The 15,738-nt window shown below is 36.1% G+C and overlaps 1 protein-coding gene across 2 annotated transcripts in view; it reads left to right on the top strand.

Moving 5' to 3' along the window:
- ine (solute carrier family 6 member inebriated) overlaps positions 1–15,738 on the top strand; it is a 252,301-nt gene that overhangs the window by 211,640 nt on the left and 24,923 nt on the right. For both annotated transcript variants that reach the window (XM_081770916.1, XM_081770917.1), the window contains exons 3-5: positions 2,882–3,016; positions 10,865–11,081; positions 13,403–13,670. In XM_081770916.1, the coding sequence (XP_081627042.1) occupies positions 2,882–3,016; positions 10,865–11,081; positions 13,403–13,670 (620 nt within the window). The remainder of the gene's footprint in view (positions 1–2,881; positions 3,017–10,864; positions 11,082–13,402; positions 13,671–15,738) is intronic.

Genomic DNA, 15,738 nt, shown 5'->3' with positions numbered 1-15,738 from the left:
GAGCATCTTAGTCGATTCCAGGCCGTAGGCCTATAGATTTCTGATTGATTTCGTCATATGCTTGGTTGTTTTTGGCTTCTTTTCATTTTATCATTCCACGAATTCTTTCATTAGTGGAACATACCGGTACTCTGTATTGAGTTGCGTATCTTTAAACGTCGATAGGCCTAAATACTCTTGATTGTCTTCGTATAATCATTTTTATCAATTTATAATTTTATACTGTGAGTCACGTAACACCAAAATAGTGCTCGAGATCTAAGACTTGGATGAACTATTGTGCTGCCAAAATGTCTTGAGCCGTGGCAAAAATGCGAACTAAAGCTCACACTTTCACACACCCACGCGTTGAACCAATAAGGGTTCAGCTCTTGCTAAGCGAGAGAAAGCGAGTGGAGTTCCTTCAGCCGATAGCAGCGCTTGCAACGGAAGACTAGGGTTCAAGTCAATGTGGCATATCTTTAGTATTGCTCACGAGAAATGTCATCTTTCTTGTCTCGTTTCGAATTTACTTTTCTCCTGACTTCTCCTCCCAGAGAAATTTCCTCTCTCGTGGGCAAGATTAGGTGGAAGGAAAAAGAGGAAGGAGGCAAGAAAACTACAATAAATTGATGCTTTAAACTAAAAAAAAAAATGTATGGACAAAGAGATTAATTGTGGACTTTGGTGTGTGGAAGCTTTTCAGTTGCACCAAATAGCCTGCCATTGATGGCAAAATACCTATGATGCTGACAATGATTGTAATGTCTAGGGGATAAAGAAAGTTTCCTATCACCGATCTATTGCTCAGTCTTTCGCGTATTTCTTCGAAAAGCAGATATTCAATTTTGAGACAACGTCTAGAAGCAAATTCGGAGAGGAGAGGAGTTTGGAAAACTTCTTTTCATCGAGCCAAATCTTTCTCCACTAAAATTAATTGAGTGAATGTGCTTTATATTTGTAAACATCAACATGTGCTTTTTATTTATAAACAAAACCAGATGTTACAATTACTACATGAAACACACGACAGGAATCCTTGTCATTATCTGGTCATGTGACAGAAGAGGAACACCAGCGCCACTGCTGCAACTCCATGAATCGCCACAATCGACATCAGTTTCGGCTGGTCAACTCCTCTCTCTTAGTTTGCCTGGAGCTCTGAGAGATTCTAACCCAAACCTCCTAGCTTGCCTGGAGCTTCGAGGCCTTCTGCCCACTCAGCTTCTCTTGAGCTTTGTGGGGACTCAATTAATCTTCTAGCTTAAGTGTAGCTTTGAGAGATTCCTAACTGCAACCACCCAGCTTGCGTGGAGTTTCGTGGTTTTCCTTCCCACCTAGCTTGCCTGGAGCTTTCCGAAACTCCAGCCTCTCTTTGCTTACCTGGAGTACTGATAATTCTAACTCATTCCCACTCAGCTTACCTGGAGCTTTGTAGGAATCCTTCCCTTGGTTGTTTGGGTCTTGGGACAATTGTTTACCCTAAGTACTTATTGGATTTTGTATTGGTCTTAGGATCACACTTACAGTAGTTCTGGGTTACATTGTTTTATAACAGAAACTTTTGTAGTAAAAGGTTGTGGGAGAAAACCGAATCCCGTGTATAAATTGCTCTACCTTGTACCTTCTCAAGGTAATTTAACCGTAATTTAAAGTCCCTTTTCGGAACCGGGACTATATAAAATGGAATCTTCTGTTTCAAATGGGATCCTAACCCCTGTTTGGGTTTGTATCAGATCAGGAGAACAGAAAGCACGAGCGTAAGGCCGGCAGCACATTGAACAGAGATGGGACAATGAAATCGTGGTGGAGGAAGACCAGGGAGAATATGGAGAGTGAGCAGCTGAATACATTGACCATGAGTTCAATCGCAACGTTGTAGAGACGTTTGTCTAGCACATGCTGTAGTGAATATATGATATGAGGCTTTGCTGTATTGCTCTCAGTACTTGAACCTCAGCTCAGCTGTCCTGTCCTGTGGTCAGTGTGAGACCGGGCTTGGCCAGTTGTCACAAAGGTACAGCCATCGGTTGTTGGATAACTTTTACTTGGTGATGGTAAACTCGCTAAGTATAACTTTGCATCACAATGTCGCTGCATAATACATATCGTTCTGTGTGTTAAAGTCTGTAAGCAGTCTAACGGTTCATACCGAGAACACCTAATGAACTTCATTGCAAGAGTTTCCTTAACTCAAAGATTCTCTAGAACTTAATAGTTTTCCTTTCTGGACTGTACTATCTCATCTTCAAATACAGCTGCTTACTTATTACTATCTCATCCAGGTATAAAAGCGGATCTGGAAAGCTATGGGGACGCATGACGTCACACCGTCCCCCATGCCAATCTTTGCCAATTGTATATTTTTTAGGAACTTGGGGTACGCCGTAGATATTTTTGGAAGTGGGGTAACGGCGTCTCCACGCGTTCCCCCTCACTTTTACCTCCTGATCTCATCTTGAGATCTACAAGATTCCTGAGATCTTCAAGGATTCCTTTCTTCTACAGCTGCTTAGCATTTCAAATTTACTTATCTTAATTATGTAGTTAAAAAAAAATGTTTGCATACAGGGTGCTCTAACAGATCGTGACTCAGTGAGATGAATTAAAAGTGTGTGTTTGAAATGACTACCGTTGCTATTAATATACTCGGCTGATGATAATGAACAAGGCAGAGGGATGCATGATTCTAGTTTTGAGGCTGCTGGATACCGACAAATGAAGAAAGTCATTATATTTCCTAGTTTTTAAAAGCCATCCTGTATTTGCAAGAAAATTATTTGTGCTTAATAATTTTGACGGCTATAACATGTGATTTGTCACGTGTCTTATGATCATAATTGATTTTATCTATCTGTTAGTACACGTTTTAATTAATACTGTGAATTACTTATAATTTCAGGTGCGTTTCTAGTTCCTTACTTCATTATGCTGGTCGTGTGCGGGATCCCGCTTCTCTACATGGAGTTGGCCGTTGGACAGTACACACGACGGGGGCCGATTGGCGCTTTAGGGAAGATCTGCCCACTCTTTAAAGGTAATCTTATACGTATCTTGCTGTACTTTGTATGCAGAAAATGTCCAAGAAATAAATTATATAAATGAAATGGAATTACAAGTCCACTTGCCGTATAGTAAAGAAGTTGTTCCTGATAAAAATCTGCATGTATATTCTCTCCTTTTATTTGTGTTCTTGTCAGATTGTCGTGTAAGGTAAATGATTAATGAAGTACTGAAGCGTGCGCTTTCCAGGTAATACTAGTATATTAACATGTATTTAAAAGGCGGTGGGCATTACTGTATGTTGAAACTGGGGGTGATATATAGTAAAAAACTGTTTGGTTTGGATAATAAATAATGTTTTCCTGAAGGAATTACTGCTACTACTTCCAGTATTTTAACAGGTCTGTTCCCAACATGAGCAGGAGAAAAAAGCTTTTTTTTAAATAAAAAAAATAATAATAAAAGGGAAATAAACAAGCTAATAAAATAACAAATATTCTCTAAAAGTAAACAGGTATATGAAATGAAGTTTTTGAATTTTACGTCCCACGCCGGTTAGGCTAAAGGAGACGGTGATGATGACAGATGAATGAAATGGTGGAATGAAGAAAGTGGGAGAACCCCGAGAAAACCCACGCACACGGTGTTTGTCCATCACAAAGTTCACTTGGCGGGAGCAGGGTTTGAACCCGGGACCCCAAGCACCATAGGTAAACGCTCTACCACTGAGCCACCGCGGTCCTCTAAACAGATATATGAAGGAGTTTTCAAAATAATATTGATAACGCACAATAATTAAAAAAATGCGAATATGAAAGTATCTATACGAAATGAAATGGAATCTTTGTTTAGACTCTGATGTCCCACGATTATGTCCTTTGAGTTAAGATGGGCGGATGATAAGGCAAGTGAACAATGATGAAGAATTGTTGGAATAATTATGTGGAAGGAAATGGAAGTACCCCGACAAAACCCACGGACAGGAGGCATCTATAGGACACCTTAATACGATTATTACTATTATTATTAATATTAATAATAACCACTAAACCACTTGGCGTAAACAACCCATTTTGAGAATCTGAGCCGCTTTGATGCCATCTGTCAGCGACCGGCTCAACTACGACGAGCGCGTGGTCAGCCCTGTCACTAACCGGCTTATCGGGAGGTGTTTTTGTATTTATCAGGAAAATGCAGAGCTTTTTCTGTCGATACGCAACCCTTTTCTCTGAAGAAGTAATTTTTCTACTCATTTTATGAGGAGTTGGGGTTTACCAAAACTGTCTGTCCGTGTGTTCGCCCGTCCGTCCGTTCGGCAGATTAAAAAAAATGTGTTTTCATGCATCCGGGAGACAAGAAACCTCAAGGACTACTTGATGAGTCACCCTAAATTTTGACCAGGGTGTAGAGGGGCAACAATTAGGAACCGAGTTTGTTGATGGAGGTTGTATTCAAACCGAAAAAAGTTACTGAATCTTTTATATATATATATATATATATATATATATATATATATATATATATATATATATATATATATATATATATATATATATATATATATATATATAGCTTAAATCAAAATCATTCGAATGTGTTGAAATATGATTGGTAATGGAGATACGATCATTTAAACAGCCCTATGTCTTACGACACGGCGGCCATTTTGATGACGTCACCACATGAGTTCATGACCTCTGATCAAATGTTTCCCGGCGTTTCTCTCTCTCTCTCTCTTTTTTTTTATTCTTTCATATATACATAACCACTGAACAAAAGTGCACACTGATGTCCAAAAGTGAAATATTTTGGCGATATTTGCATTAACTTCATCGACCCTGAAGAGATTCCGAGATACAGACATTTTATAATCTTTGAAACACTCGCCCTTCTTTCTTCTTTAATCTCTTCTTCTCTCCTGGGACAAATATCAAAATACATTGAGACACGTGTTAATTAATTTAAATAGGAAGTCCAAATACCAAATTCCATGTGTCTAAGGGATTCAAAATGTGGCTATCTTATTATAATAATCACCACCGCTTTTTCTTCTCATACCATTTTCTTCCCTTCTAGGTCAAATACTGAAACACCTTAAAACGCGTGTCGAAGTGTTTAAAATGATAACCTATCATGTCATACATTAAATTTCATGTCTTTAACCTTCAGGGATTGTTGATGATATTATAATAATAATTGCCACCCTTATTTTCCCCTACCCCGTCGAATTTCCAAAAATCCTTCCATACTGGTACGTTACGTCACAAATTCTATGCATTATCCGAAATTTTAAGTTTCTAGCTTAAGTGGTTTGGTCCGGGAGTTGATTAGTCAGACAGTCAGAACTTCTTTTCTATAACAAGGATTTAAGGGGAAACGGGGGATCTCCGAGAAAACCCAGTCACGGTGTTGTACCTCTCCATGGCTCCTCGTAGTAGAAATTAGCGCTCTGCATTAATCTACCCGTCTTATTATTAAAACTTTCAATGTACGTGATAGTAAATAAATAAATAAATAAATAAATAAATATATATATATATATATATATATATATATATATATATATATATATATATATATATATATATATATATATATCAGGGGTGCCCACAAGGGGGGACCATGACGCAAATTGGGTCATTGAAATATTTAGGGGGGTAAAAAAATCTGTATAAATATGTTTGAGGGAGTGTAAAAATTAATCGAAAGGAAGATTTTTTCATGGAAGAACACCTACGGGTAGACAATTGGGGGGGTGCGTCATGGACATAAGGGGGGGGGCACCACTATATATATATATATATATATATATATATATATATATATATATATATATATATATATATATATATATATATATATAATATGTGTAGGGTTGCAAATTGGCCGATATTTTCCCGGCAGACCGTTACTTTTGCCAGGCTCAACTATACTGTATGTGTTTAAAGGTTTTTATTGTTCATCTGCTTTGAGGATTATGAGTGGTTGCCGGTAATTTTATTTTTCAGAGTTGGCAACACTATGTATATTAGTTCCATATTAATTTTAATATCTCCTAAGTTAATTAGTTAATTTATTACAGATTCGTCTTTCTTAATGCGAAACGGAAGCGTTTATACTCATAGATTCAATACGGTACTAATTATATTGTATTTCTAGCAGTGGTAGATTAATTTGAACCTGTCCACGGCATTGGATAATAAAATAAGTGAAAGTTAAATATTACCATGCTTATCCATGTTGATACACGTCACTTATCTTCTGTAACAATACTGCATTGTATTTGGACGCCCAAGACCAACTAACTGGAAGACGCTGTACGAACAGAAAAGAAGAACAGTTTGTCAGAACAAAGACAGCAGTTCTTTAAATCAACTGAAAAAATAAAATTGTAGCTTCTTTTCTTTATTGTGCTTCGTAAGTTATTATAGAGTACATTCTTTTTTCTCACGCAGAGCAAAATGGGTGTGAGTTTAGTTCTGAAGCAATAAAACATTTTTATGGTCGTTTTGGTTATTTGGTCCTTGGAGTGGGAATTTTGGTTATGGTTCTTCTTGAAATCATGGTCTTTATGAGGGTTCTTTGTGAATCCTGTTTTATAGCTTTCTCTTTATATTAGATAAGATAGCAGAGTACAAAAGAAGCTCTATTCTATACTTTGAATCTTCAGCTGCTTTAACAGTTTCCTTTTCTTGTTTCTTACTAGTAAACTTAATCGTAGCAACTTATATCAGAAACTAGCTCGATGAAAATTAGGAAAATTATTTTTCCTTTTCAGTGGCAGATCTTGAGTGAAACTACATCGGCAATAATTACAGTGTTATCGTTCCAAGCTAAGACCTAATGTATTCTTGTATACAGAGTCCGCCAGATAAATGTATACACTGTTAGAAAAAATACTATATAACATTTTTAAATTACATTTAATTATTGTTCAAACATGTGTTACAAACCTTCAAGTAAGCATATGTTTACATTAGATGTTCAAAGTGTTTAAAACTTTTCCAACACGAGAGCTGACGAAGCAGGACTTGTTGCTGTAGGCGTTCTTCCAGACCTTCTTTTGTGAATATCGCAAATCGTTTAATGCGACTCGAACTCGTCAACAATGCGTTTGATTGCTTGACGGGTTGGTGATTCAGTACCAAACTCCCCTCTCCACTGATGCTGCACTTTGATGGCATACCCAAACCTGATAAAACACTTCAAAACGTACTTAAGCTGCTCGAACGTCAAGCGTACTCCCAACATTTTCTTATCTCACTAACTGTACTGACAGTACCGACATCTGTTGAACGAAAAACGTTACTACATCATAATTTTAACTGAAAACAATTGACAATGGCGACATCTGTTGGGTGAAAAACCATACAACAACATATTTAACCCTTAACGGTGGGTATCTGCTACGCAAGTGGTGTGGTACGGGTCAAAATTACCTAAACATTTTTTTTTAAAGCTAAACATACTAAGTATAAAAGACGAAGAATGTTAAAACATTTTTTAATGTTTATTCGCACCTTTCGCACCATTTGTATGTATTTATTGAATAGCAAATTACAATACAAATTTTAGGAAAATATACTAACCCGTACCGCAATGGAAAATAAACATACTAAGTCTTACTCGTTACAGCGATCTGACCCGTATCACACTAGTTAAGGGTTAAATTTCAGAACAGTTGTCAATCCCAGTATCCTGATACAGGTTGATAAAGAGTGCATACATTTTTCTGGCGGACTCTGTACAATAACATCGAAACTTTTCGAGGGTGAATGAGGGAAGTCCAAGTCACATCATTGGTGTACATTATAATGTGACTTCTCTAAAAAGTGCCCTTGTTTTAGTGTTTTCCAATCGTCGATCAGCAATATTATTTAAAGTATACAGTATGTGTAAAAAGCACAATCTAAAACAAAAGTTACTTAAATGTAGGAACTGAATAATATGATATGAAAGTAAATGTTGTAAGGACGAAAATAATTGCGATTTGGAATGGTTGTCGAGCGTGTATGTAAAATGAAATTAAATGAAATTATCAGTTTAACGTCCCACGATTATGTCCTTTAGGCTAAGGCAGGGGCGGATCCAGGGGGGGGGGCGATCGCCGCCCCCAGAAGAGGAAAATTTCTTGTTTTATATATATAAATAATATCCATCCCAGAGTTTAGAACCCTTAAAAGTAGCATTATGACAATCCACCGCCCCCCCCCAGAAGTCGGTCCTGAATCCGCCCCTGGGATAAGGGAAAGATGATTATGGCAAGTATATGATGATGTAATAATTGGTGTAATGAGAAAGTGGGAGGAAACGGGAGTACCCCGAGAAAAACCACAGACATGATGTTGTCTACCACAAAATTACTTAACCGGAGATCGAATCCGGGACCCCGCTGTCAAGCGTGAAACATCGCCGGAAGAAAAATCATCTTAGTTTTGAATTCTGTTGTGCGTGACAGCCGAATTGACTAATAGTTAACGTCGAGCGCTACTGTTACTTCGGCCAACGGTCTTCCAGCAACACTCCCAACGCTGTGATGTGGAAGTCTGATTCAGGCATCATCAGTGTTGCCAATCTAGGTAAAATATTGCTAATTCGACTTTCAAGATAATCGTATTTCTGATTGGCGACTTTTTTTTGTCACCCACGTGCTTTTTCAATGGACTGGAAACCATTCCAGATAACAACGACGTGTATTTCCAATTTTGACTGATCATTCCATTGACTCTCTCCACATCTGTCTTGCCAATATTGGCACCATATATTTCAACATGCTAGAGATGAATTTCTGCTGGTAAAGTATCCTTTAGATACAAAAATCTGTCCACACTATATATTTGAAGGTTGAGTTTGACAATATTTACTCAAGTGCAGCCATCTTTCAATCGATATTGTGAGAGTCTGTCGTAACATATACATATATCCTCCATGTAATGCCTGTATTGGTATGCGGTATTGGTAATGCCTGTATTGGTATTGTAATGCGGTGTATTGAGAAAATATTTATTTATTTATTTATGACTTCTTTTACGTGGCGAAGTTAAGGCTCTGCAGCCTTCTCCGAGCACTTAAACCACGTGCATACATTTTTCTTAAAAAAAAAAAAAAAAAAACAATACATAGAAAATATTAACAATTACAAAAGAAAAGTATTGAACCACATAACAAAAGGAATATACTACTTTTAAAAAAGTTAAACACTTCAAAAACAAAAATTGAAAATAATATACAATAGAGGAAACAAAATAACATGGAGAAACCTAAATTGCATATTGCATATAGCGATACTAGAAGTATGAATATATAAGCAGTACAAATTAAGATAGGTTACCTATTGGTTGTGTGTTCATATGTGGGTTATTAATAATCTGGTAAAACGAAGATGCCTCATGTGCTACCAGTATCCTTATCTTTACTTAAGAGAAGAGAATTTACAGATTTTTTAAATTTGGCAACTGTGGAAACGTTGTGTATTAATTGAGGTAAACTGTTCCAGAGACGTGTAGTACTTACTGTGAAGGATTTTGAGTATGAATCAGAATTGTGACTGGATATGGAGAGCAAGATATTATCTTGTGATCTTGTGCTTCTAGTATGAAAGTCTGATAAATATAAAAATCTACGGGCTAGGTACGATGGTTCTGACATAGTAAGTATTTTGTACAATAGGGTAAGATAATGGAAATTTCTTCTTCCAACTAACGTCAGCCATGACAGTTTTTTTTTATATAAAAAGATGTGAGATGTTCCCTGTAAGTTATATTGAAAATAAATCTAATGCAGGCATTTTGGACTCTTTGCAAGCGCTTTGATTGATTTTCTGTTAGATCAGAATAGACTGAGTCGCAATAGTCAAGATGTGGAAACACCAGTACCTTGACAAGTTTGATCTTCAGAGATATTGGTAAGAAATTTCTTAGTCGATTTAACGTATGCAGGGCACCAAATGCTCTCTTACAAACTCCATTTATTCGATCTGACCAGGAGAGATTTTGATTTAGTACGACTTTTAAATTTTTTACATTTGTAGAGAATGGAATAACAGTATTGGACAATTTTATATTTGGGAGCTGATAGATATTAATAGAAGAAAGAATTCTTGGGGAGCCAATTAAGATGCACTGCGATTTTGTGGCATTTAATTTTAACCCGTGAGCCGTAAACCAGTCGCTGATTTGTATTTATTTTCTCAATCGCATTATTATTATCTTGTTGGGGAAAAGAAGCATATAACTGAAAATCATCAGCGTAAATATGGTATTTACAATATGTGAGATTTTAGGGGGATCATTAATGTAAAGGGCAAAGAGAAGAAGACCTAGTACACTACCTTGCGGCACTCCACTGTTGATACAATGCCATGTCGATATGTGATCCTGATTGATCACTACTCTTTGTTTACGTTCATGAAGGTAAGAATGAAACCATTTAACCACTGATTCAGAAAAATTAAACAATAATGATAATTTCTGAAGTAATATGTCAAAATCAATCGTTTGAAATGCCTTACTATGGTTACCGGTTCGACCTGGTGGGAAAGTCGAACAATAGGAGAAATATGACACCCATGAGTTTAATTATGTTAGTGAAGATCCGTACAGATCCATGGTTAAATCCGGATAAAAATTCTGATTAAATAATACACAAATAATACTCACCCATTAGAATTTTTATACTAGCATAAATAGAGTACAATATAATAATAGTAATATAATGCTAGAAATAGAGGAGGCTAGGAATAGCTTAAGACGTAAATATTGACTCATCGTGATCCTTTTCTTTGTTTAGTAAAATAAAATTAATATTAAAAAAATTAAGGTGTTTATTACTGGTAAAAAAAAAAAAAATCCTATTAAAATATCTTTTTTCATTTTTGTTGCAGGTGCTGGTTTAGCGACTGTAGTAATCTCATTTTTGTTATCAACGTATTATAATGTGATCATTGCTTGGGCGTTGTATTATTTCTTCGCCTCCTTCAAACCGGAAGTTCCTTGGGGAGGTTGTCGGAACAAGTGGAATACTCCAAAATGCTGGCTACCAACAGAAAATAATGAGACCAGGCCCAACATGTCTCGGACTCCTACACAGGAATTTTACGAGTAAGTAAGATGCTTTATGGAGTTCAATTGTAAGTGTAAAACTGCCAATAGACTTGTACAATGTTAAGAACTGGTATGACAATAACAAAATTAAGTTGAACGTGAATAAAGCAAAACTTCTTTTATGCCACAAAGCAAACAATACAGGGTGGCCCAAAAGTAGGTATACAGTACCATACTGATCAGCTCATTGCATTTTAGATAATTTCTTATTGTTATCCATCAGGTAGACTTAGTTGCTTTATTATTTGTTCTTAATTTGTTTTTAAGCTCGGAAGTGCCAAAGCAAATAAACCTATAATCTAGAACGTTATACTTGATCAATCCAGGGATGTATACCTACTTTTGGGCCACTCTACATGACAACACTTTCAAAGGAACTATTTTAGAGACACCTAACTTAACCCTTTCAACAGATACCCTCATAATTGTGAGTGCAGAACACACTACTTATAAACGTTGTGATTTCCAATATACTCAACAGATGGCAATTCAGTACCTGACAACTTATCATTCAGACACTCACAATAATGTGCTTGTACCTAATTTGCGTACTAAAATCCTTTGATTGGCATTTTTGACAACTGAAAGTAGCATTCACAATTGTAAGGATATCTGCTGAAAGGGTTAATTAAAGATCTAGGAGTGCTATTCGATCCTAAATTAAGTTTTACGTATCATATTGGGACAATTATTAATAATTCATACAGAAATCTTGGCTTTATTATGAGAATAGGCAAAGAGTTTCTAAACGATGTGACAGCCCTAGCGATTTTGGACAGCCCTAGCTCTGAAACTATGCACTTTTCGCCATAGGTCCATATGAACTTTCCTCTTATTTTGATGTGAGGAATTACCTCTTACAGTTTGTCGGTATAGTTCATTAACACCCTATTTTATATATATATATATATATATATATATATATATATATATATATATATATATATATATATAAAATAGGGTAAACCTAAAAGATGTGTACATATTCCGGGAGGTGATTCGTAACATTAAAAGAAGAGAAAAAGTCCTTTTGCATGTTATCGAATTCCGCGTCGTGTACCAGTGACAGAGGTGCAAATTTGGAATCGAAACTCCAATCGTGACAATTGGAACGGAACAGAAAGGTATGCACATCTTTCAGGTTCATTCTATATACAGTATATATATATATATATATATATATATATATATATATATATATATATGACAATATTTCTTACGATATTTTTATACAAGAAAACGACTTGAAAGCCATCTTTACTCTATGTACACAGATCAGATTCGTTAGGAAACCAAATGTAGTAGTATTTTCTAAGAAAGAAAATACATAAAAATATGCTAATCAGCCTATGCAAAGCATGTGCTGAAAAACACGAAAGTAAAATAACAATATAGAACAAGAACATCATTAAAACCGGACCAACTGTACTTTTAAACTCAGCAACACCGCCAGCTAAAGAACTACTTGTTACTTCAATACAGAAAAACGAAGCTTAATCATTTGATGAACTGAGGGTTGTTCCTAAAACAGGGCGCAAAATTTCAAAGTCAGACGCACTCACCAGTCTAAAAGTGATGATCGCCCGTATCTCTTACGTACAAATTATGAGATGTACCCCCGTCCCCCACGAACTTCGGTTTGGCAGAGAGATTACATCGGGGCATAAAATTTCAAAACCAGACAATTACATTTAGGATAATTTTCAATTGGACAATTCATATATATGTTACAGTTTGTATAACAGTCTCTCTCTCTCCACTGAAGTACCAGTTGTGGATTGCAGTTTTCGGACCAAAGTCCTAAAGTCCTTAAGGAAAGGAGGGGCGAATTATAACGTTGTATAGACGTTACTTTCCATATACGTTGTGAAGACTTCACATTTTGTGTTTTCTCTTACTGAGTGATAATTATTTTCGTGCGAAACAAACTGCGCAGCCCTGTGAATTTAGGCAGAAACCATTCCCTACTAACACTGGTCGCCCGCTCTAAATTTCTAGTCACCAATGGCGACCTGGCGAACGGAAATTTTGCGTCCTGTCTAAACAATCCTTTAAAAGCTATTGGTTGGTGAAGAGTTTAGGCAGGGATCAAACTTCAAACAAATGATATATCGTATAAGTAGAATTATTTCCCGAAAAAGGAAATAAGATGGTTATCAATATAATTCTTACCTGAATCATTGAGAATTCAAGATAATACTTCAAGAACACTATAGCACTAGATTATTGAAAATAATCAATTAAAACTAGGTTGCCGATGTTTTGTGTACGATTTGATATCAGACTTATGTAAACTTTCCACTTTTTTCTTCTTTCAGCCATAAGGTGTTACAAATCACTGATGGGATAGAGGACCAGGGCCATATAAGATGGGAATTGGTAGCCTGTTTGCTAGTTGCGTGGATTCTAGTCTATTTTTCCATTTGGAAGAGCGTTAAGTCATCTGGTAAAGTAGTTTACTTTACTGCTACATTCCCTTATGTACTCATCGTAGCATTCCTTGCGCGAGCGCTTACTTTGGACGGAGCAGATGTGGGACTTCGATACTTTTTTAAGCCTCAGTGGAGTTTGCTGGGGGAAGCGCAGGTAAGATAGTGAAAATTACAAATTACTATTGTTCATGCAAATTTCGAATATCTATTCTTCATTCTGCCTAGAGTTAGTTTTGTAGTTCTTTACACTACAACTATATTGATGTAGGAATAAAATATTTATTGCTACAGAGTGATAAAAAAAAAAAAAGTCAGGCAATCAATGCAGGTTCTTCATTGCTGCATTGATATCCGCCAATGAGTCCTCGGTAAGAAGCGTCGCGGGTCCGTCTGCTATTTCGGAGGTCATTTGACATTCTTTTGTTTTCTTAAATTTATCGTGAAACGTTTAATGGTGGATTTATTCGAAGATACCTTGCCGGGATATGTTTCTGTATAGGATACTGCGGACGTTTCGTAACTCAAACTGGTTACCAGAATAACTTTTATTTTCCCTCCAGAATGTACATCATGCTGTTATGGACTGTACTACATGTTCCTTGCCTCAATTGTCACCACTTATCACACGCAACAATAGAAAAAAAGACTAAATATCTACATGACTTTTCGATCACCCTGTATTATTCGAAGTTAATGTATGTATACGAATATTTTTTTTTCAAATCAGTAACAACCCTGCTGGGCCATGTAATTTTCTGAACACAAAGCAGCAAATATAGCCACCAAACTAGGGAATTAACGTTAATCGGTTGCGGCCACACAACCAGCCGTTACAGGCTCTAAGAAAACATGTTGTATTTGGTTCCTCTTGTTCTCATAAAGCTCCAGACATTCCTTAATACGAGTCCTAGCTGTAGAAAAGTCGATCAGGGCCCTATGATAACGATATCAATATCTTGTGCCCAAGAAAGAAATACATAGCCAAATCCAAAATACTATGCAATTATTCAAACGACAGCAATGAAAAATTGCCTAATCAAATCTGCTTCGCATTCATCGTGTACATACGAAATAATAGATATCTGAAAATAACTGTAAGAAGTTTTTCATTTCCTGCGTCGAGGAAACCCCATATGTTGTGTCATATGAAATGTAAATAAAAGGCATATCTGAGATACATATTGTACACACAATCGTGTTAAAACTGAATGGAGAAGGTTCCTTCCAATTTTTAATATGTCGACATTAGGCTGCTGTTATGCCCAACTAACAAGAATAAAAGGACGAAGAAATTAAATTATATTCGAAGAACAAAATATGCTGTTCGTCTGCCATCACGCTTCTATATTCAGGGAATTTTTGGAGGAAAATGCAACCATCAATGCTAGTGAATATATCAACATACTTGCACAGGAAATAAAGAAATATAGTTCCTAAAAAGAGAAGTTTTTTAGAGACTTTTTTTGTACGTTAATGCTAAATCTCACATAGCCAACAGTATGCATGTTGCACTTTAAAAATTCCTTTGGGAGATCTTGATCCATTGATCTTACATCCCCAATATATTCCCATGCGATTGACATTGGGGAATCCTGACTCGCCTAGCCTACAGCCTTGATTTATCTCAATGCGATTTTCGTGTGTCTGGAGAAGATCAAGAACTGCAGGAGAAGATTTAATATTGGCTCTCCGCACACAGTCCGAAGAACTACTTAACAGAGGCCTTTGGCTCCTGGATCACACAGAGAGGAGGTTTAAGTGGTAGAGTGTGTTTCGTATCTGGTTTTATCTGATTGACTTTATAGGTTGTGTAATTGCTACTAAGTTAAAACTTATAGCAGCAATAAAATCATGTAATAACAAGTAATAAACTGAGACGCTTAATTATATGTTTCCATTGACTGATACGAATGTACACATAAAATAAGCTAGTAGCTAGAAGAAATAATTCATATTTCACGTTTTGATTTTTAAACAGTTAATGAGTAACAACTAGCATTTTCACCTTAATCATATTTAAAAGTGGCGTTTTGTACATGAGAAATGTTTTAGTGAATTCCTATTTTTATTTTCTTGCTTTTATACCTGTATATGTAGGTATTTCATCTTAGTACATGGTTTATTTGAAGATACCAAGCACTATCTTGGTGAAAATTGAGATAAAAATTAGTTTAAAAAAAAAAAAAAATCGAAAAAAAATGTTTATAAAAAATACCTAAAAC

This window comes from Thermobia domestica, chromosome 9 (genome assembly GCF_964235325.1).
Source record: "Thermobia domestica chromosome 9, izTheDome1.hap1.1, whole genome shotgun sequence".
Classification (NCBI taxonomy): Eukaryota; Metazoa; Arthropoda; class Insecta; order Zygentoma; family Lepismatidae; genus Thermobia; species Thermobia domestica.
Note: the sequence above shows the minus strand (reverse complement) of the source record. Positions and strands in the feature narration are given on the sequence as shown.